The following is a 24,999-nucleotide window of genomic DNA, read 5'->3' on the forward strand; positions in this document are numbered from 1 at the left end:
TTTAATAAGGCATAAAAAGTTTTGAAAATAACATAGTATAGTAATGCATATAAAGTCATAGTTAAGTAAGGCATAAATAGCCAAAGTATAGTAAGGCATAAAAATTCATATTATAGTAAGCCATAAAAAGTTGTAAAAACGACATAGTATAGTAAGGCATAAATAGTCATAGTATAGTAATGCATAAAAAGACATAAAAACAACATAGTATAGCAAGGCATAAAAGTAATATAGACGTCATAGTATATTAAGTCATAAAATGTCATAGTATAGCAAGGCATAAAAAGTCATAGAAATGTCATAGTATAGTAAGGCATAAAAAGTCATAAAAATGTCATAGTATAGTATGGCATAAAAAGTCATAGTATTGTAAGGCATAAATAGTCAAAGTATACTAAGGCATAAAAAGTAATACAAATATCATAGTATAGAAAGGGATAAAAAGTCATAAAAATGTCATAGTATAGTAAGGCATAAAAAGTAATAAAAATATCATAGTATAGTAAGGTATAAAAAGTCATAAAAACGACATAGTATAGTAAGGCATGAATACTCGTAGTATAGTAAGGCATAAAAAGTCATAAAAACGACATAGTATGTTAATGCATAAAAAGTCATAAAAACTAAATAATATAGTAAGGCATAAAAATTCAAAGTATAGCAAGGCATAAAAACTAGTAAAAATATCATAGTATATCAAGGCATAAAAAGTCATAAAAAGTCATAGTATAGTAAGGCATAAATAGTCATAGTATAGTAAGGCATAAAAAGTCATAAAAACGACATAGTATGTTAATGCATAAAAAGTCATAAAAACTAAATAATATAGTAAGGCATAAAAATTCAAAGTATAGCAAGGCATAAAAAGTCATAAAAATGTCATAGTATAGTAAGGTATAAAAAGTCATAAAAACGACATAGTATAGTAAGGCATGAATAGTCATAATATAGTAAGTCATAAAAACTAATAAAAATATCATAGTATAGCAAGGCATAAAAAGTAATAAGAACGTCATAGTATAGTAAGTCATAAAAATGTCATAGTATAGTAAGGCCATAAATAGTCAAAGTATACTAAGGCATAAAAAGTCATAAAAACGACATAGTATAGTAAGGCCATAAATAGTCAAAGTATACTAAGGCATAAAAAGTCATAAAAACGACATAGTATAGTAAGGCATAAAAAGTCATAAAAATGTCATAGTATAGTAAGGCATAAAAAGTCATAGTATAGTAAGCCATAAAATGTCATAGTATAGCAAGGCATAAAAAGTCATAAAAACATCATAGTATAGTAAGGCATAAAAAGTCATAAAAATGTTATAGTATACTAAATGCATAAAAACGTCATAGTATAGTAAGGCATGAATAGTCATAGTATAGTAAGGCATAAAAAGTCATAAAAACAACATAGTATAGTAAGGCATAAAAAGTTGTGGAACTGTACGGCATAAAAAGTCATAAAAACAACATAGTATAGTAAGGCATAAAAAGTTGTGGAACTGTACGGCATAAAAAGTCATAAAAACAACATAGTATAGTAAGGCATAAAAAGTTGTGGAACTGTAAGGCATAAAAAGTCATAAAAACGTCATAGTATAGTATGGCATAAATAGCCAAAGTATAGTAAGGCATAAAAAGAGATAAAAACGTCATAGTATAGTAAGGCATAAAAATTCATGAAAACGTCATAGTATAGTAAGTCATAAAATGTCATAGTATAGCAAGGCATAAAAAGTCATAAAAACATCATAGTATAGTAAGGCATAAAAAGCCATAAAAATATCATAGTATAGTAAGGCATAAATAGTCAAAGTATACTAAGGCATAAAAAGTCATAAAAACGACAAAGTATAGTAAGGCATAAAAACGTCATAAAAACAACATAATATAGTAAGGCATAAAAAATCATAAAAAACGTCATAGTATAGTAAGGCATAAATAGTCAAAGTATACTAAGGCATAAAAAGTCATAAAAACATCATAGTATAGTAAGGCATAAATAGTCAAAGTATACTAAGGCATAAAAAGTCATAAAAACGTCATAGTATAGTAAGGCATAAATAGTCAAAGTATACTAAGGCATAAAAAGTCATAAAAACGACAAAGTATAGTAAGGCATAAAAACGTCATAAAAACAACATAATATAGTAAGGCATAAAAAATCATAAAAAACGTCATAGTATAGTAAGGCATAAATAGTCAAAGTATACTAAGGCATAAAAAGTCATAAAAACATCATAGTATAGTAAGGCATAAATAGTCAAAGTATACTAAGGCATAAAAAGTCATAAAAACGTCATAGTATAGTAAGGCATAAATAGTCAAAGTATACTAAGGCATAAAAAGTCATAAAAACGTCATAGTATAGTAAGGCATAAAAAGTCATAAAAACGTCATAGTATAGTAAGGCATAAAAAGTCATAAAAACGTCATAGTATATTATGGCATAAAAAGTCATAGTATTGTAAGGCATAAATAGTCAAAGTATACTAAGGCATAAAAAGTCATAAAAACGACATAGTATAGTAAGGCATAAAAAGTCATAAAAACGTCATAGTATAGCAAGGCATAAAAAGTCATAAAAACGTCATAGTATAATAAGGCACAAAAAGTCATAAAAACGTCATAGTATAGTAAGGCATAAAACGTCATAGTAAAGTAAGGCATAAAAAGTGATAAAATCGTCATATTATAGTAAGGCATAAAAAGTCATAAAAACTTCATAGTATAGCAAGGCATAAAAAGTCATAAAAACGTCATAGTATAGTAAGGCATAAAAAGTCATAAAAACGTCATAGTATAGTAAGTCATAAAATATCATTGTATAGCAAGGCATAAAAAGTCATAAAAACGTCATAGTATAATAAGGCATAAAAAGTGATAAAATCGTCATAGTATAGAAAGGCATAAAAAGTCATAAAAAGGACATAGTATAGTACAGAATAAAACGTCATAGTATAGTAAGGCATAAAAAGTCATAAAAACGTCATAGTATAGTAAGGCATGAAAAGTCATAGTATTGTAAGGCATAAAAAGTAATAAAAACGTCATAGTATAGTAAGTCATAAAATATCATTGTATAGCAAGGCATAAAAAGTCATAAAAACGTCATAGTATAATAAGGCATAAAAAGTGATAAAATCGTCATAGTATAGAAAGGAATAAAAAGTCATAAAAACGTCATAGTAAAGTAAGGCATAAAAAGTCATAAAAACGTCATAGTATAGTAAGTCATAAAATATCATAGTATAGCAAGGCATAAAAAGTCATAAAAACGTCATAGTATAGTAAGGCATAAAAAGTCATAAAAACGTCATAGTATAGTAAGGCATGAAAAGTCATAGTATTGTAAGGCATAAAAAGTAATAAAAACGTCATAGTATAGTAAGGCATGAAAAGTCATAAAAACGTCATGGTATACTAAGGCATAAAAAGTCATAAAAACGTCATAGTATAGTAAGCCATAAATAGTCATAAAAATGTCATAGTATAGTAAGGCGTAAATAGTCATAGTATAGTAAGGCATAAAAAGTGATAGTATACTAAGGCATAAAAAGTCATAAAAACGTCATAGTATAGTAAGGCATAAATAGTCAAAGTATACTAAGGCATAAAAAGTCATAAAAACGACATAGTATAGTAAGGCATAAAAAGTCATAAAAACGTCATAGTATAGCAAGGCATAAAAAGTCATAAAAACGTCAAAGTATAGTAAGGCATAAAAAGTCATAAAAACGTCATAGTATAGTAAGGCATGAAAAGTCATAGTATTGTAAGGCATAAAAAGTAATAAAAACGTCATAGTATAGTAAGGCATAAAAAGTCATAAAAAGGACATAGTATAGTACAGAATAAAACGTCATAGTATAGTAAGGCATAAAAACGTTATAAAAACGTCATAGTATAGTAAGCCATAAATAGTCATAAAAATGTCATAGTATAGTAAGGCTTAAATAGTCATAAAAACGTCATAGTATAGTAAGGCATAAATAGTCAAAGTATACTAAGGCATAAAAAGTCAGAAAAACAACATAGTTTAATAAGGCATGAAAAGTCATAGTATTGTAAGGCATAAAAAGTCATAAATATGTCATAGTATATTATGGCATAAAAAGTCATAGTATTGTAAGGCATAAATAGTCAAAGTATACTAAGGCATAAAAAGTCATAAAAACGTCATAGTATAGTAAGGCATAAAAAGTCATAAAAACGTCATAGTATAGTAAGGCATAAAAAGTCAGAAAAACATCATAGTATAGTAAGGCATAAAAAGTCATAAAAACGTCATAGTATATTATGGCATAAAAAGTCATAGTATTGTAAGGCATAAATAGTCAAAGTATACTAAGGCATAAAAAGTCATAAAAACGACATAGTATAGTAAGGCATAAAAAGTCATAAAAACGTCATAGTATAGTAAGGCATAAAAAGTCATAAAAACGTCATAGTATAGTAAGGCATAAAAAGTCATAAAAACGTCATAGTATAGTAAGGCATAAAAAGTCAGAAAAACATCATAGTATAGTAAGGCATAAAAAGTCATAAAAACGTCATAGTATATTATGGCATAAAAAGTCATAGTATTGTAAGGCATAAATAGTCAAAGTATACTAAGGCATAAAAAGTCATAAAAACGACATAGTATAGTAAGGCATAAAAAGTCATAAAAACGTCATAGTATAGCAAGGCATAAAAAGTCATAAAAACGTCATAGTATAGTAAGGCATAAAAAGTGATAAAATCGTCATAGTATAGTAAGGCATGAAAAGTCATAGTATTGTAAGGCATAAAAAGTAATAAAAACGTCATAGTATAGTAAGTCATAAAATGTCATAATATAGCAAGGCATAAAAAATCATAAAAAAGTCATAGTATAGTAAGGCATGAAAAGTCATAGTATTGTAAGGCATTAAAAGTAATAAAAACGTCATAGTATAATAAGGCACAAAAAGTCATAAAAACGTCATAGTATAGTAAGGCATAAAACGTCAAAGTAAAGTAAGGCATAAAAAGTCATAAAAACGTTATAGTATAGCAAGGCATAAAAAGTCATAAAAACGTCATAGTATAGTACGGCATAAAAAGTCATAAAAACGTCATAGTATAGTAAGGCATGAAAAGTCATAGTATTGTAAGGCATTAAAGGTAATAAAAACGTCATAGTATAATAAGGCACAAAAAGTCATAAAAACGTCATAGTATAGTAAGGCATAAAACGTCAAAGTAAAGTAAGGCATAAAAAGTCATAAAAACGTTATAGTATAGCAAGGCATAAAAAGTCATAAAAATGTCATAGTATAGTAAGGCATAAAAAGTCATAAAAACGTCATAGTATAGTAAGGCATGAAAAGTCATAGTATTGTAAGGCATAAAAAGTGATAAAATCGTCATAGTATAGTAAGGCATAAAAAGTGATAAAATCGACATAGTATATTATGGCATAAAAAGTCATAGTATTGTAAGGCATAAATAGTCAAAGTATACTAAGGCATAAAAAGTCATAAAAACGTCATAGTATAGTAAGGCATAAAAAGTCATAAAAACGTCATAGTATATTATGGCATAAAAAGTCATAGTATTGTAAGGCATAAATAGTCAAAGTATACTAAGGCATAAAAAGTCATAAAAACGACATAGTATAGTAAGGCATAAAAAGTCATAAAAACGTCATAGTATAGTAAGGCATAAAAAGTCATAAAATCGTCATAGTATAGTAAGGCACGAAAAGTCATAGTATTGTAAGGCATAAAAAGTAATAAAAACGTCATAGTATAGTAAGTCATAAAATGTCATAATATAGCAAGGCATAAAAAGTCATAAAAAAGTCATAAAAAAGTCATAGTATAGTAAGACAAGAAAAGTCATAGTATTGTAAGGCATAAAAAGTAATAAAAACGTCATAGTATAATAAGGCACAAAAAGTCATAAAAACGTCATAGTATAGTAAGGCATAAAACGTCATAGTAAAGTAAGGCATAAATAGTCATAAAAACGTCATAGTATAGCAAGGCATAAAAAGTCATAGTATAGTAAGGCATAAAAAGTCATAAAAACGTCATAGTATTGTAAGGCATGAAAAGTCATAGTATTGTAAGGCATAAAAAGTAATAAAAACGTCATAGTATAGTAAGTCATAAAATATCATTGTATAGCAAGGCATAAAAAGTCATAAAAACGTCATAGTATAGTAAGGCATGAAAAGTCATAGTATTGTAAGGCATAAAAAGTAATAAAAACGTCATAGTATAATAAGGCACAAAAAGTCATAAAAACGTCATAGTATAGTAAGGCATAAAACGTCATAGTAAAGTAAGGCATAAAAAGTGATAAAATCGTCATAGTATAGTAAGGCATGAAAAATCATGGTATTGTAAGGCATAAAAACTGATAAAATCGTCATAGTATAGTAAGGCATAAAAAGTCATAAAAACGTCATAGTATAGTAAGGCATGAAAAGTCATAGTATTGTAAGGCATAAAAAGTAATAAAAACGTCATAGTATAGTAAGGCATAAAACGTCATAGTATAGTAAGGCATAAAAAGTGATAAAATCGTAATAGTATAGTAAGGCATAAAAAGTGATAAAAACGTCATAGTATAGTAAGGCATAAATAGTCAAAGTATACTAAGGCATAAAAAGTCATAAAAACGTCATAGTATAGTAAGGCATAAATAGTCAAAGTATACTAAGGCATTAAAAGTAATAAAAACGTCATAGTATAGTAAGGCATAAAAAGTCATAAAAACGTCATAGTATAGCAAGGCATAAAAAGTCATAAAAACGTCATAGTATAGTAAGGCATAAAAAGTCATAAAAACGTCATAGTATAGTAAGGCATGAAAAGTCATAGTATTGTAAGGCATAAAAAGTAATAAAAACGTCATAGTATAGTAAGGCATAAAAAGTCATAAAAACGTCATAGTATAGCAAGGCATAAAAAGTCATAAAAACGTCATTGTATTGTAAGGCATAAAAAATCATAAAAACGTCATAGTATAGTAAGGCATAAATAGTCAAAGTATACTAAGGCATAAAAAGTCATAAAAACGTCATAGTATAGTAAGGCATAAAAAGTCATAAAAACGTCATAGTATAGTAAGGCATAAAAAGTCAGAAAAACATCATAGTATAGTAAGGCATAAAAAGTCATAAAAACGTCATAGTATATTATGGCATAAAAAGTCATAGTATTGTAAGGCATAAATAGTCAAAGTATACTAAGGCATAAAAAGTCATAAAAACGACATAGTATAGTAAGGCATAAAAAGTCATAAAAACGTCACAGTATAGCAAGGCATAAAAAGTCATAAAAACGTCATAGTATAGTAAGGCATAAAAAGTCATAAAATCGTCATAGTATAGTAAGGCACGAAAAGTCATAGTATTGTAAGGCATAAAAAGTAATAAAAACGTCATAGTATAGTAAGTCATAAAATGTCATAATATAGCAAGGCATAAAAAGTCATAAAAAAGTCATAGTATAGTAAGGCATGAAAAGTCATAGTATTGTAAGGCATAAAAAGTAATAAAAACGTCATAGTATAATAAGGCACAAAAAGTCATAAAAACGTCATAGTATAGTAAGGCATAAAACGTCATAGTAAAGTAAGGCATAAAAAGTCATAAAAACGTCATAGTATAGCAAGGCATAAAAAGTCATAAAAACGTCATAGTATAGTAAGGCATAAAAAGTCATAAAAACGTCATAGTATAGTAAGGCATAAAAAGTCATAGTATAGTAAGGCATAAAAAGTCATAGTATTGTAAGGCATAAAAAGTAATAAAAACGTCATAGTATAGTAAGTCATAAAATATCATTGTATAGCAAGGCATAAAAAGTCATAAAAACGTCATAGTATAGTAAGGCATGAAAAGTCATAGTATTGTAAGGCATAAAAAGTAATAAAAACGTCATAGTATAATAAGGCACAAAAAGTCATAAAAACGTCATAGTATAGTAAGGCATAAAACGTCATAGTAAGTAAGGCATAAAAAGTGATAAAATCGTCATAGTATAGTAAGGCATGAAAAATCATGGTATTGTAAGGCATAAAAACTGATAAAATCGTCATAGTATAGTAAGGCATAAAAAGTCATAAAAACGTCATAGTATAGTAAGGCATGAAAAGTCATAGTATTGTAAGGCATAAAAAGTAATAAAAACGTCATAGTATAGTAAGGCATAAAACGTCATAGTATAGTAAGGCATAAAAAGTGATAAAATCGTAATAGTATATTAAGGCATAAAAAGTGATAAAAACGTCATAGTATAGTAAGGCATAAATAGTCAAAGTATACTAAGGCATAAAAAGTCATAAAAACGTCATAGTATAGTAAGGCATAAAAAGTCAAAGTATACTAAGGCATTAAAAGTAATAAAAACGTCATAGTATAGTAAGGCATAAAAAGTCATAAAAACGTCATAGTATAGCAAGGCATAAAAAGTCATAAAAACGTCATAGTATAGTAAGGCATAAAAAGTCATAAAAACGTCATAGTATAGTAAGGCATGAAAAGTCATAGTATTGTAAGGCATAAAAAGTAATAAAAACGTCATAGTATAGTAAGGCATGAAAAGTCATAGTATTGTAAGGCATAAAAAGTAATAAAAACGTCATAGTATAATAAGGCACAAAAAGTCATAAAAACGTCATGGTATACTAAGGCATAAAAAGTCATAAAAACATCATAGTATAGTAAGGCATAAAAAGTGGTAAAATCGTCATAGTATAGTAAGGCATAAAAAGTGATAAAATCGTCATAGTATAGTAAGGCATAAAAAGTGATAAAATCGTCATAGTATAGTAAGACATAAAAAGTCATAAAAACGTCATAGTATAGCAAGGCATAAAAAGTCATAAAAACGTCATAGTATTGTAAGGCATAAAAAATCATAAAAACGTCATAGTATAGTAAGGCATAAATAGTCAAAGTATACTAAGGCATAAAAAGTCATAAAAACGTCATAGTATAGTAAGGCATAAATAGTCAAAGTATACTAAGGCATAAAAAGTATTAAAAACGTCATAGTATAGTAAGGCATAAAAAGTCATCGTATTGTAAGGCATAAAAAGTATTAAAAACGTCATAGTATAGTAAGGCATGAAAAGTCATCGTATTGTAAGGCATAAAAAGTAATAAAAACGTCATAGTATAATGAGGCATAAAAAGTGATAAAATCGTCATAGTATAGTCAGGCATGAAAAGTCATAAAAATGTCATAGTATAGTAAGGCATGAAAAGTCATAGTATTGTAAGGCATAAAAAGTAATAAAAACGTCATAGTATAGTAAGTCATAAAATATCATAGTATAGCAAGGCATAAAAAGTCATAAAAGCGTCATAGTATAGTAAGACATGAAAAGTCATAAAAAGTCATAGTATATTAAGGCATGAAAACGTCATAGTATAGTAAGGCATAAAAAGCCATAAAAAGGACATAGTATAGTACAGACTAAAACTTCATAGTATAGTAAGGCATAAAAACGTCATAAAAACGTCATAGTATAGTAAGCCATAAATAGTCATAAAAATGTCATAGTATAGTAAGGCGTAAATAGTCATAGTATAGTAAGGCATAAAAAGTGATAGTATTGTAAGGCATAAAAAATCATAAAAACGTCATAGTATAGTAAGGCATAAATAGTCAAAGTATACTAAAGCATAAAAAGTCATAAAAACATCATAGTATAGTAAGGCATAAATAGTCAAAGTATACTAAGGCATAAAAAGTAATAAAAACGTCATAGTATAGTAAAGCATAAAAAGTCAGAAAAACAACATAGTTTAATAAGGCATGAAAAATCCCATTAGCCTAGTCCCAATTTTGCATGTCTTTGGACTGTGGGAGGAAGCCAGAGTACCCGGACAGAACCCACACTGGCACGGGGAGAACATGCAAACTCCACACAGAAAGATCCCACGGCCGAGCCGGGACTCGAACCCGGAACCTTCTTGCTGTGAGGCGACAGCGCTAACCACTGCACCACCAGCTTGCTCCTGGACATTTCCAGTTGTTTTTCCCTGATAGAATGTTTTTTCCCATTACGGTGATTTTCTGTTGTTTTTCTGTTTTGATACTTTGTTCCCTTTAAAGGTGATTTTTTGTTGTTACTTTGGTGAATAAAGAACAGTTTTTTTGTACTCAGCATTTGGGTCCTGGCCTCTCCTTGTTCGTACCGTAACAATAATATAGTGAGCATAAAAATTCATATTAAAGTAAGGCATAAAAAGTCATAAAAACGACATAGTATAGTAAGGCATGAAAAGTCATAAAAGCGACATAGTTTAGTAAGGCATAAAATGTATTAAAAATTACATAGTATGGTAAGGCATAAAAAGTCATAAAAACGTCATGATATAGTAAAGCATAAAATGTCATTGTATAGTATGGCATAAAAAAAAATAAAAACGTCAAAGTATAGTAAGTCATAAAAAGTCATAGTATATTAAGGCATGAAAAGTCATATTATAGTAAGGCATAAAAAGTCATAAAAACGACATAGTATAGTAAGGCATAAATAGTCATATTATAGTAAGGCATAAAAAGTCATGAAAACGTCATAGTATAGTAAGCCATAAAATGTTATAGTATAGTATGTCATAAATAGTCATAGTATAGTAATGCATAAAAAGTCATAAAAACGACATAGTATAGCAAGGTATAAAAAGTAATAAAAAGGTCATAGTATAGTAAGTCATAAAATGTCATAGTATATTAAGGCATAAAAAGTAATAAAATATCATAGTATAGTAAGGCATAAAAAGTCATAGTATATTAAGTCATAAAAATGTCATAGTATAGTAAGGCATAAAAAGTCATGAAAACGTCATGGTATAGTAAGGCATAAAATGTCATAAAAACGTCATAGTATAGTAAGGCATAAAACGTCATAGTATAGTAAGGCATAAAAAGTCATAAAAACGACATCGTATAGTAAGGCATAAAAAGTCATAGTATAGTAAGGCATAAAAATTCATAGTATAGTAAGGCACAAAAAGTAATAAAAACATCATAGTATAGTAAGGCATAAAAAGTCATAAAAACGACATCGTATAGTAAGGCATAAAAAGTAACAGTATAGTAAGGCATAAAAAGTCATAGTATACTAAGGCAATAAAAGTCATAAAAACGACACAGTATAGTAAGGCATAAAAAGTCAAAAAAACGTTATAATATAGTGTGGCATAAAAGTCATAAAAACGTTATAATATAGTATGGCATAAAAAGTCATAAAAACGACATAGTATAGTAAGGCATAAGAAGTCATAGAATAGTAAGGCATAAAAGGTCATAAAAACGACATAGTATACTAAGGCATAAAAAGTCATAAAAATGTCATACTATAGTAAGGCATAAAAATTCATAGTATAACAAGGCATAAAAAGTTATAAAAATATCATAGTATAGTAAGGAATAAAAAGTCATAAAAATGACAGTATAGTAAGGCATAAAAAGTCATAGTATAGTATGGCATAAAAAGTCATAGTATAGTAAGGCATAAAAAGTCATATTATAATAAGGCATAGAAAGTCATAAAAACGTCATAGTATAATAATGCATATAAAGTCATAAAAACGTTATACTATAGTAAGGCATAAAAAGTAATAAAAATGTCATATTATAGGAAGGCATAAAAAGTCATAAAAATTACATAGTATAGTAAGGCATAAGAAGTCATAAAAACGTTATAGTATAGTAAGGCATGAGAAGTCATAAAAACGACATAGTATAGTAAATCATAAAATATCATTGTATAGCAAGGCATAAAAAGTCATAAAAATGTCATAGTACAGTAAGGCATAAAACGTCATAGTAAAGTAAGGCATAAAAAGTAATGAAAATATCATAGTATAGTAAGGCACAAAATGTCATAAAAACGTCATAGTATAGCAAGGCATAAAACGCCATAGTATAGTAAGGCATAAAAAGTAATTAAAATATCATATTATAGTAAGGCATAAAAAGTCATAGTATAGTAAGGCATAAAAAGTCATAGCATAGCAAGGCATAAAACGTCATATTATAGTAAGGCATAAAAAGTAATAAATACGTCATAGTATACTAAGGCATAAAAAGTCATAAAAACGACATAGTATAGTAAGGCGTAAAAAGTCAAAAAATATCATAGTATAGTAAGGCATAAAAAGTAAAAAAAATGTCATAGTATTGTAAGGCATAAAAAGTCATAAAAACGTCATAGTATAGTAAGGCATGAATAGTCATAGTATAGTAAGGCATAAAAAGTCATAAAAATATCATAGTATAGTAAGGCATAAAATGTAATAGTATTGTAAGGCATAAGAAGTCATAGAATAGCAAGGCATAAAAAGTCATAAAAACATCATATTATAGTAAGGCATAAAACGTCATAGTATAATAAGGCATAAAAAGTCATAAATACAACATAGTCTAGTCTTGCATAAAAATGTCAGAAAATGTCTTAGTATGTTGTGTCATAAAATGTCACAGTATACTAAGATATTGTATTGGAAAACCTTGCAAGTTTAGGGAGGACATGCAAACTCCACACATTATATCGTCTTGCTCAGGAATTGAACCCTGATCGTTCTGTACTTGAGTCATGACTTCTTAACATTGCACCATCATAATGTCTCAAAAAATCTCTGACAGTATACTTACCTATTAAAAGTCCTAGTATAGAAGGCATTAAATTTAAAAAAACGTGATAATATACTGTGGCATGAAAATGTGAAAAAATGTCATAGTATACCATAGAATAAAATCGTTCAAATAAGTCACAGTATAGTATGGCATAAAAATGTCAAAAAAACATCATTATATAGTATGGCATAAAAATGCCAATGAATGTAATAGTATAGTATGGCACAAAATCGTTAGAATATGTCATAGTATATTAAGGCATAAAAATGTCATAGTAAAAACAGGCATAAAAATGCAAATGAATGTAACATTACAGTATGGCCTAAAAATGTCCTAAAAACGACATGGTACACTAAGGCATAAAAAGTCTTAAAAACGACATAGTACAGCAAGACATAAAAAGTCATAAAAATGTCATTGTATAATAAGGCATAAAAACCTCATAATATAGTTAGGCATAAAAAGTCTTAATAATGTCATATTAGAGTAAGTCATAAAAAGTCATAAAAATGTCATTGTATAGTAAAGAATAAAAATGTCAAAAAACATCATAGTACAGTAAGGCCTAAAAATGTTATAGTATAGTAAGGCAAAAAAAGGCAAAAAATCCGACATAGAATAGTATGGCAAATAAGTCAAAAAACGTCATATTATAGTTAAGTATTGAAACATCAACAAACGCCATACTATGGTAAAGCATAAAAAGGTCAAAAAAGTCATTGTATAGTAATACAAGAAAAAATCAAAAACGTCATAGTATGGTGAAGCATAAAAATGTGATAGTAAAGTAAGGTATAAAAATATCAGAAAACGTCATTGTATAATGAGACATGAAAATGTCCTTGGAAAGTGAAGCATAAAAAGTCATAAAAATGTCCAAGTATAGTAAACCAAAAAAAACATCAAAAAACATCATAGTATAGTAAGGTATAAAAACGTCATAGTCTAGTAAGCCATAAAAAGTCATAAAAATGTCATATTATTGTAAAGCATAAAAATGCCATAAAAAATGTCAGATTATAGTAAGGCCTAAAAATGTTATTGTAAATTAAGGATAAAAAAGGTCAAAAAACGTCATAGTATATTATGGCAAATACGTCAAAATATGTCATATTATAGTAAAGCATAAAAATCTCAGTAAGGTATAAAAATGCCATAGTATAACAAGGCATAAAAATGTCATAGTATAGTGAGGCATAAAAATGTAGAAAAAAATCTTACTATATTAAGGCCTTATAATGTCATAGTATAGTAAGGCATGAAAACGTCAAAAAACGTCATAGTATAGTATTGCAAATATTTCAAAAAACGTCATATCATAGTAAAGTATAAAAATGTCGAAAAATGGCATAGCATAGTAAGGTATAACAACATCAAAAAACGTCATACTATAGTAAGGCATAAAAAGTCATAAAAATGTCATAGTTTAATAAGACATAAAAACGTCAAAAAACGGCATAGCATTGTAAGGCACAAAAACATTAAAAAATGTAATAGTATATTAAAGTATTAAAAGGTCAAAAAACAGAGTATAGTAAGGCATAAAAATTTCATAATATAGTAAGCCGTAGAAAGTCATAACAATGTCATATTTGAGTATGTCACAAAAAGTCATAAAAATATCATAGTATAATAAAGCATAAAAACATCAAAAAACACCATAGTATAGTAAGGCATTAAAACGTTAAAAAACGTCATACTATAGTAAAGCACAAAAAGGTCAAAAATCGCCATTGTATATTAAAGCATGAAAAAGTCAATAATGTCATAGTATAGTGAAGCATAACAATGTCATATAGTAAGGCATAAAACATCAAAAAACATCATTGTATAATGAGGCATGAAAATGTCATAGTATAGAAAGCCATAAAACGTCATAAAAATGTCATAGTATAGTGAGGCATAAAACGCCATAGTATAGTAAGGCATAAAAAGTCATAAAAATGACATAGTATAGTAAGGCACAAAAATGTCATAGTCTAGTAAGGCATAAATGCATTGAAAAAAATCATCTCATAGTAAGGATTTAAAATGTCATAGTATAGCAAGGCATGCAAATGTCAAAAAACTTTATAGTACAGTAAGGCCTAAAAAGCAAAAACAACCTGTTATAGTATAGTAAGGCATAAAACATCAAAAACTTTACAGTATAGTAAGGCATAAAAACATCAAAGTGCAGTAAGGCAAAAAAAATTCATAAAAACATCATATTATAGTAATGTAAAAAAAAAAGTCATAGTATATTATGCCATGAAAAGTCATAGTTTAGTCTGGCATAAAAAGTTAGAATATAGTAAGTCACAAAAACGTCATAGTATAGTAAGGCATAAAAAGTCATAGTTTAGTCTGGCATAAAAAGTTAGAATATAGTAAGTCACAAAAACGTCATAGTATAGTAAGGCATAAAAAGTCATAGTATAGTAAGTCATAAAAAACACCATAGTATAGTAAGGCATAAAAACTTCACAGTGTAGCAAAGCAGAGAAAAGTCAGTTGGTGTTGCCAATTAACCTAATGTACATCTTTGGAATGATGGAGGAAGCTGTAGTACTCGGAGAGAACCTACGCAGGCGAAGGGAAAACATGCAAACTTCACACAGAAAGGCCTCAGGCTGGGGTTCAAACCAGAACCTTGTCACTGTGAGAAGGCATAACAATGTCCCAGTATTCATCATGACATTTTCATGGGATTTTTCGACAGAAATTAAAGTCATACTTTGTCATCCACCATTTTATGTTTACTCCTGCTAGCAACCTGACTGCTAGCTAATATGGTTAAATAACATCAGTTGACATTTTTGTGGTGATGTTAGTTACCTCTGTGACATTCTCACAAGACACCAGCCGTCAGATAACCTGTGCCTTTTCAATCAATCAAATGCTAGCATGCCTAAATTTGTCTTGGAGACGTAGCCTCTGGGAGGACACACTGAAATGATCTAATATGACTTCACTCCAAACATAGTGCGAACGAGATCAGCCAAATATTGGCACGGGCAATTCTGTTCTCCAAAAATATCGGTAGGGACATGTCCCTACTGTCCACATGCATGATGTTTTTGTCTCAAAAGCAAAGAAAAAAATTATTTTTGTATTATTGATACATTAAAAAAACAAAAAGGATTATAAATTACATAATTGAATTATTATTTAAATTCAATACAAGCGGCAATAAATAGTAAATATCACTAAATTTGCCAATTAAACAATATATTTACCTTTAGAATTACATTTTAAAATGGAAGTACAAAATAATTTTTCATGATTCCATTTATGTGTCTGCACTTTTCATATATCACAGTTCATTCTTACTGTAAGTACTGTAGGTGCTTTGCACCAGTTTTGAGAAATTGTGTACATCATTTTCTGAAATTTGATAAAAACCTTCATTAGGCCTCTACAGACGGATACCTGAAACCAGCAGAAGTTATGATGTGAATCCAGTGACCATGCAGGTTCATTGGTCTGAGACGCTTTCAGATGCTTATACACTTCAAGTTGGAATTTGAGACAGAACCACAGTATAAGGACTCACAATGCACGACTCACAGACAGCGATCAAAGGCAGGGTCTTTAATTAAGGCAAGGTCAGAACATGGGTGATCAATCAGAACAGGCAGATAAATTCAAAGGGCTATGGCTAAAGTCTTAAATTCAAAAAAATAAACCGGTCAAAAACACACTTGGTAGACCACGGAGAGACTGCTGGAACATTTGATACTAAGAACAAAAATAAACTGGCGCAGGACACAGGGAGCACGCAGACTAAATACACTAGTTGGGGAAGACAATGAGACACAAGCGCAACACATTAGGGGCGGGGTCAACAATAACAGGAACAGGAACAGGAAACACCATTTGTGGTCATTTTTGTATGTAATTTCATGTTATTTTGCACAGTGGTAAGTTAATTTGCCCAGTGTCACTAATGATACTCACAACTAGGGTAAGACATGTAGTTGTTCAGTAGAGACGATGGATCCACCAACTCCCCCATAAATAGTTGCAGAATTTAACCTGCAAGTAAATGGTGAAATTTATTACACTGTCAAGTTCAGAAAAAATATTTATAGATTAAAATAGAAACTATTCTCAGTAGATCTCGGGCATCTCTTCACAGTGCATAGACTACTTAAGGTTAGTGAGTTTCCACAATGACTTAAAGTAAAAAAAAAGAAAAAAGAATATTTCATAAGCAATGACCTGTTATTTACAGAAAGAAGAGTGTTTGATTTGACAGGTTGTGAGCCCATTTTGGATGAATGTCTCTGACTGTACAGGTTCTTTCTCTTTATCCTCTATTAATGACTTATTAACATTTAGAACTTTAAGGTATATTTATTAAGGTATCGTTACTTATTCATAAACAAAGTGAATTGCTTATCAGCCATTAACGTAAGAGTAACTCGTAGTTATGACACAGTGAAGACGCATAAGTGCAAAAGTTTGGCTGAGAGCTGCTTCAGAGCACGGGACTTAAATCTGAAATATAGGAACGATTTGCTCGGGAGTGTGTTTCAGTCGGTCAGATTTTCAGATCGGACCCACTCGCTGGCGCAGTGCTGATCCTTTCGGTAATATATCCTCCATATGAGACTCGTAAATCTGTTATGACACTTGGGTGTAACATTAAGGAGCATTAATATAACTGCTAGAAAGCGTGAATATTATATAGAAACCGTTCTGAAGCCAGTTTAGTTTACTCACCAAGTGACTCTGCGTGTTTAGTAACTAAACAGCTAACCATCATGTCATTAAATGTTCCTCACTTTGTCGTGAAAGTCTCATTAAACAGCACTTATGTTAGCGATCTACTGCACTGACTGGTCTCAGTGTTTACTTCTAAATGACAGAAACGCAAAGTAACTTGAAGTCGTCCTCGGTTAGCTGAATTGTTCACAGATTAGCTTGTTGCCTGTCCACCATCAGGTTGAGTTCTGTGTCCGCAGGTAAGCTGAAGTGAAAACTGCAGTCAGCTCAGTAAACATCTGCCCGCGGAACCAGAGATGCCGAAGAAGAAAACCGGTGCACGGAAAAAGGCTGAGAGTCGTAAAGAGCGAGAGAAACAGAGCCGAGCCAACCGGGAACATGTTGATGTGGCCAAACACCCCTGCAACTCTAACATGGTAAGTAGATAACACACAATGCACAAGGCTAAAGTATTATATCCTAAGTACTACTGTAGCTTGTTTCTTAATCTTTGAACTTTACTGTGATCTGTTTTGTAGGACTGTGACAAATGCCAGAGGTCAGTAACTGTAATTACTATGTAACATCTTTTCAAATACAAGAACAAGTAGACTGTCACTGGTCATCCGGTTAACAAACATGTTTTCTTTGTAATGCCACGTGGTAGAAAACAGAAGAACAGAGCTTTCTGCTACTTCTGCAACTCAGTGCAGAAGCTGCCTGTCTGCGCCCAGTGTGGTGAGTAACTGCTGTGTTAATAGATGTTTTCTCTTACTGTTATTGTGAATCCCTTTCTGATATCTGTTGCACTCAACCCCATGTCCAATAATTCCTCCTGAAGATGTAAACTCTTACAAACAAACAGATGTATTCATTCATTTAAAAAAAAAAAAAAGGCTCAGTCATTTTTTATTTTTTTGACAGCTGGGCACTATTTTTTTTTTTTAGCAAATTCAGTAGCTGATGCTCTGGTAAGTGTTTACAGTGGCACGGTTCCAGTGCCTGTGTTCATCATAATGAGGGAACATGTCGGTCAGTGCAACAGTGTGGCTCGTTGATGCACTGCTAATAGTTTTTGATTGGTTCATTGTTAGTTTTGGTCTTTTCTGAGCAGCAGCCTCCTGGGCTGAAAAATTAAGCCAACATTTGTGTGCCAAAAACAGCAGTTTCTCAAATGGTCACTTGAGGCTGGCTTCAAAAGCAAGTCAGTCCCCATAGACTCCCATATTAAAACACCCACCTTTACAGCAGAAATAAATATGTTTACAGCCTGGTACAAAAAACAGTTTTGGTCTCTGTAGCTAATTTCCTCCTTCAAATAACACCAGACATCTCCTTTAAACAAGAATGGTCAAATTTGTTACAGCAGAGGTCAGGATATCTTGATTTTTAGTCCGTAGGAACAGATCAAATTTGAAGAATTCTGGATCCTATCACCCATAATGCACCCTGACCTAGTCTGTTAGACCCTCCCTTTCGGGTACAGTACATGGCCATGTCTTTCAGTAGCCATGCCTCCAGTTTGTAATGTCTCTCCGTTATAAATTTGAAGCTTCAAGTCCAAACTGAGAAAAAGAACACATCGTACAATGTATTCACAGGCTGAGTAGTATCAACCACAATGAGTAAGATGATCCTTAAGTGTAAAATTGATGTGCACTATGTGTAGATGTTGAAGATATTCTATTTCAGTGCCTCTCAGTGGTGGCATCTTTGGCAAACACTAGTCCATACCAGTTATGTACTACATAACACATATGTACACACTTTTACCATCACAATAATATGAAAGATGCTATAATAAAATCAGAATTCACCACAATGGCATTAAAATAGGTTTGGACTCCTTGTTAAACTATGACATTTCAAACGTTTATGTTGTTAGGAAAAACCAAGTGCATGAAGTCATCTGACTGTGTCATCAAACATCCTGGGATCCACAGCACTGGGATGGCCATGGTGGTAAGTTTGCAACATTTCTGAACTGATATATTCACATGGCAAGAACGCCTCTTTGTGCGGTGACCCATCCGCACTTCTCCGTCCTAATGGGGACATGTTGTTATTGCAACAATTTAAGACTAGGTTTGTTGATAATGTTTTTGCAAGTGTGCTTTTATTCATTAAGTATATTTTTATTGTGTCATGTCTGTGTTTCATGCAGCAAGTTCTTTAACCCAAGACAAAATTCCTTATAGGAGACAATAAAAGTGACCTTAAAAGTGACTACTTATCTGACAGTATCATACAGACTTGCTAGATGTAGTGTCCAGTGGAAATGCAAATACGATATAGTGAGCAAACACCACATGAATGAGATTGTGCAAGTAACATGCTAATTGTATTCGTCACTAATGCCCATCATAACGTTGTTCAAGTTGTGAATCAGTAGAGAGGAATCACCCTTTGCCAATGTCACAGTCATGCAGTTTGTATAGTATTGCGGTGTTGTGTAAGTGCAATCGGGACCTAATAATTACGGCAATAGTAATGACCGTGAGTGATGTGGAAGTAACACATTGACTAAGTAGTATCAGATAGTGCCAAAGATGGTGCAGCAGAATAATGATATGAAACAAGTTCAGGATGTACAGTAAGTGATGAATGACAGGTCAATGCTCTGTGATCAGTACATTCTTACTTCTGCATTTTGCTTCATAATTTAGCATGAATTAAAAACTTTGTGCAAAGCTTTGTAATTTAACTTAAGTTAATTTAACTTTAACAAGGTCGATTGATTCCACAGAGGCCTTGGAAAAAATGTTTCAAACTCTCAAATTTCTGTCCTTTTTCAATTCTCTTCTTTATCATAAGGGGGCAGTATGTGACTTCTGCGAAGCTTGGGTGTGCCACGGTAGGAAATGTTTGAGCACTCACGCCTGTGCATGTCCCCTGACTGATGCAGACTGCATCGAGTGTGAGCGTGGTGTCTGGGATCACGGTAAGACTTCTGACCTGATAGAAATTCACACGCTCGCATCAGTGTCACATTAAAAATCCCCTCTGGCTCTTTTAACTTTGTGAATAGGAGGAAGAATTTTCCGTTGTTCCTTCTGTCAAAACTTCTTGTGTGAGGATGATCAGTTTGAACACCAGGCAAGCTGCCAAATCCTTCAGGCAGAAACATTCAAGTGTGAGTCATTGACTTTCCCTTTCACATATTCATTCATTTGTGGTTAATGGGGAAGTAAAGTGTACATATTCTAGAGGATAATATCTTGAGGGTGAGAAAACCTTTTTCTGATTCCACTACAGGTGTTTCCTGTAATAGACTGGGACAGCACTCGTGCCTGCGCTGTAAGGTGAGGGGAACATCCACTCAGGTGGCAGTTTGTTAAGCACACCTAGCTAAACCTAATGTGTTTATTTGGCCTACCCTCATTTATATAAATGGGATGGAAAAAATAATAGAAACATCTGTCGATATAATACAATACAGTTCAACAGCAACACAAACTGCAGCCTCCAAAAAGACCATTAAAATGAATCAGCGCCTCTATAAAACAGTTTCAACACAAATTGAACATTAACATTCATGAAGGGAGGATTTATTTCAGGACTGCTGTATTAGACTGCATTAGTTTTATCTAGGGGTTCCTAATAAACTGTCTACTGAGAGTCTAACCTTAGTTTGGAAAACACAAGGGAGGAAGACTGACTGTGGAAAAAGTTTTTACTCACATGTTCAATTGCTCTTCAAGCTGCACTAAGCATTTTTATGTAACACCCTTTTTCATCAGCTCATCTCAATTGTTTCTAAAACCAACAACAACACACATTCACAACTGAATAGGCAGAGTCAAGTACAGTTTCCTCTTCATTTTCATTTGCTTTCAGTTTGCCCTGTAACGGGAAATAATCCTGACGCACAGGAACCGTGTCATTGAGACTAGTGCTGCAGACTTCAGATGAGGCTGATGTTGCTGCCAGAGGAATTTTTCCTCCTTCACTGGGTTAGAGGAGTGTTTAGTTTGACATTTGCTATCTGATCTCTTAACTGTTAAAATAAGCTGGTTATGTCTGGCATTTAAGTATCATGGGTTTAAGGGTTAAAATTATCACACTGCAGCTTTATCTACAAAGGTGGTTGAAATGACAAGACAGCCTAAGATAACATTAATAAGGAAAAGGAAAGGCTATTTTTCTGAGATAGCACATTTAATTACACATCGATTCAATATTCTTTACATTAAAATGTATAGTGCATCAAGTAAAGGAAGAAGGATACAATTGGATAAAATGGGTGCTGCAGGATAAAATAGTAAGTGCAAAGTAAAAGTGAAAATAAACTTGCATGTGACGAAGAGTAAGGGTCCCTGTGCTGCTGCTCAGCATGGAAGATGTCAGGGAAAGCACATGGAATAACTTTTGTTCTGCAAATATTTTGTGAAAACTGGGGGCAGGCAAGGAGATCTGTTAAAGATGTGAGAGAAAAGGAACAATTATTATTTGTTTAAGTATGGGTGGATGACCTAATGTGGAAACAACATCTAAACAAGCCAAAACAGTTATGGGAACTCATTCACATTATTTCAAACCAGAATTAAGGCCATATGAAGATAACACACTGGCTTCAGAAATGAATCAGACCCCTTCATCCCTGTTTTTAACTTCAGTTCACCTCTGTCCTCTCAGGCCTGTTACTGTGATGACCACGCCAAGAGTAAGGTCTTTAAACAAGAAAAGGGCAAAGCTCCACCATGTCCCAAGTGTGGCCACGAGACTCAGGAGACCAAAGACCTCAGCATGTCCAGTGAGTATCACACAAATATTGATCAGACTGAATTTTTTTTGTTCCAGTAAAGCTGCCATTTGGAGGAAGTTCCAACTTCCCTCATCATGATTTTAAAAACGAAACAGAGAGTGAAGACAGGGACATTCTTGAGAAATGACTCTTTTTCACATAATTTCTATTCTTGAACATTTAAACAATGTCTTACTTACTTATTTTCCTCATTTCACTTCTTGCTGTTTATTGTGATATTGATACATTTTTCACTGGTTATGAACAAAAAGACGTTCATCTCACCAAACGACACTTAAACTATGTTTTATTTGGTCTTCAGCGACAACATTTCAGAATTGCAGTGTAATCAAAGTGATGTAATTGATTGAGTCATTCTAGACCTTGGAAATATTAATTTGACGGTAAACAATACACAGTGAAACGTGCCAAATCACAGATCTGTTGGCAACACAGATATCCGCTGGCATTTGGCTGTTATCTGTATTTAAGAGTGAGACAGGGTTTGAGATAAAACTAACTAAAAATCTCAGACAAAAGCCCTGTGCTATCTCAAAGAGCTTTGTTGAAAATCCTATAATGAATGTGATAGCTGTAGTTACTCACAAAGGGCTTTACAATATTTACATTTTTATTATCTGATATAGTACACACAATACGAGAGTTAAAATAAGTGCCAAAACAAGAAAAAAAGCTAAATAGTTTGTATGATTAAGTTTAAATACTTTCTATAGTGAGCTGTTACTCAGGAGCTTCACATGTTCATTGTAAAATCACATCTTCTAAATCAGTAATTTCGTCTTGTTGTACTCATTTCATTTTTATTTCATTTAATTTTATTTTGTTTAAGTCACACTATAACAAAATCAATAATTAAAAACACGTATTACAAAAAATTTGCCTTACTAAAAAATATATGAAATAAAATAAAATGAATAAATAAAATGATCTTTAAAAAGAACCAGAACAGAATCCTCAAAGACTATTCAAACCATCTTGATGAAAAAATATGCTCAATTTGTATAATGTGAAACAAAATTTAAAAAGTTAGACTATCAGTATCAGCAATGACAAATGTTATTTCCAGCTACCTGGATAAGGAAAGACCCACCAGGAGAAATGGGTTCTTTATTGAACATGATTTTCTAAAATGTATATTACATGACTTTTCTATCACTATCCCAGTAAATTAATCCAGAGCTACTTTCACGTCGTTGTATCTTCTGCAGCTCGCACGCTGAAATTTGGCCGCCAGGCTGGCGCTGATGATGACGACGATTACTATGACGGAGCATCGGGGTATGACTCCTACTGGAAGAACTTAGCATCTGGAGGCAGAGACCAACAGGATGACTACGGAGAGGATGACGACTACGAGGAAGATGAGTATGAGGAGGAGGATGAAGATGAGGAGGAAGAGGAAGATGATGATGACGAGGAGGAGGAAGAGGGTGAAGAGGAAAAGGCTGCTGATTCCCTGGCTGGTCTCAAATTGGACGGGACTACTGCCTGAACTAAGACAAAGACTGGAGAGCCTGTTGGTGCAGCGCACAGTCCCATAGATCCAAATGATTTGAATGATTTGATTTAAAATTAGAAACTGACTCACTGATTCAATACTGAGGACTAAATGCTATGGACACATACAGTTGGTACCAAAAAGTATTGAGTTTTCGATACCCAGCTCTAGAGGCAACTTATTTTTTCCTTCAGTTGTTACAGCCACTGCTGCTTTAATGCAGTTGGAGGCCATGAGGCCCAAATTAGCTGTAAAAACCTTTTGACTCCTTTTTGTGGTCATTTGGTAAACACAGTTTTTCCTGAGAACATGCACCCTGAAGTTGGAGCAGCTGCTTTTTTCTGTATCATTTTTCGCCAGTTTAAGTTTCTGCTTAAAAATGTTCTTTCAATGGACCAGTGTGCAGGATTTATGGGATCTATTGGCAGGAATGGAATATCATATTCAAAATTATGTTTTCATTAGTGAACAGTCACCTGAAACTTAGAATCATTGTGTTTTTGTTCGCTTAGAACGAACCCTTCCTATCTACATAGGGAGTGGGTCTTATTCCATGGCACCTGCTATGTTGCGCTGCCCACTTTTCTGCAGTAGCCCAGAGCGGACAAACCAAACACTGGCTCTAAAGAGCACCTTTTGTGTTTTATGCCACCATAGGTTCTCCTACAAGCTTGAAAAGGGAGGGGTATTCAGTTGGTTGAAATCAGCAACCTCACCTCTAGATGCCATTAAATCCTGCAAACATGTCGTTAATGTTTTAATCATAAGATCTAATTATTTCTGTCCAGCATGTGCTAGCTTAACGCAGAGGCCAAACTGGTATCAACCCACCATCTATTGCTCGATAAGACGGAAAAACAATCCAACAAAATGTTACAGTAAAAGTAATGGAGTGTCACTGTGATAAGTAGCACTGAATTTCAAATTGTTATCCCTTACACTTGTTACTGTAAAAATGTTATCACATTATTGTAATGTGTTACTAAGAATTGTATTACTGCCCAACACTGCCAACTTCACCATTAAATAGTTTTTGAGGACCTTATCAGAGTTCATATTGTGCTTCAGTGGTGTGTATTCCCAAACAAATGTACAGTTGTTGAAATCACCACATACCAACTTCCCCATGATGATATGGGGCCTTCTGGGGCTGTTGGCAGCACTGTGTGGTTGGTAATTTGGCCCCAGCTTACAGTGTGAAATTAAAAGTTATGATCATGATGTGTAACAACTTTTGTTATTTCTCTGCAGCTTACTGTGGTTTTACTCTGCTTCAGTACAACACAAAGGTTGCAGAATAAACTTCGCATTGTTACCGTGATCCTTGTAATCAGCTGCATTTGTTGAGACGTGCCTGTGTTAACTATGCCATTAAACAATACAATTCCTTTTGACTGAGCATTTTTAAATGACTGGAT

General features: G+C 32.0%; 1 protein-coding gene across 2 annotated transcripts; it reads left to right on the plus strand.

Moving 5' to 3' along the window:
- The first annotated feature begins 17,128 nt into the window (after positions 1-17,128).
- On the plus strand, positions 17,129-24,975 carry znf330 (zinc finger protein 330). 2 transcript variants are annotated; one of them, XM_056371182.1, is made up of 10 exons: positions 17,129-17,203; positions 17,579-17,755; positions 17,858-17,877; positions 17,986-18,056; positions 19,204-19,280; positions 20,133-20,259; positions 20,347-20,451; positions 20,574-20,620; positions 21,954-22,071; positions 23,292-24,975. In XM_056371182.1, exons 2-10 carry the CDS (start codon positions 17,636-17,638, stop codon positions 23,573-23,575), a joined length of 969 nt encoding a protein of 322 aa, XP_056227157.1. In that variant the 5' UTR covers positions 17,129-17,203; positions 17,579-17,635; the 3' UTR covers positions 23,576-24,975. The 2 variants fall into 2 exon arrangements, with proteins under 2 accessions (XP_056227157.1, XP_056227158.1); XM_056371183.1 differs by having other exon boundaries at positions 17,182-17,203; positions 17,559-17,755.
- The last annotated feature ends 24 nt before the right edge of the window (positions 24,976-24,999 follow it).

This window comes from Seriola aureovittata, chromosome 3, assembly GCF_021018895.1.
Source record: "Seriola aureovittata isolate HTS-2021-v1 ecotype China chromosome 3, ASM2101889v1, whole genome shotgun sequence".
Lineage (NCBI taxonomy): Eukaryota > Metazoa > Chordata > Actinopteri > Carangiformes > Carangidae > Seriola > Seriola aureovittata.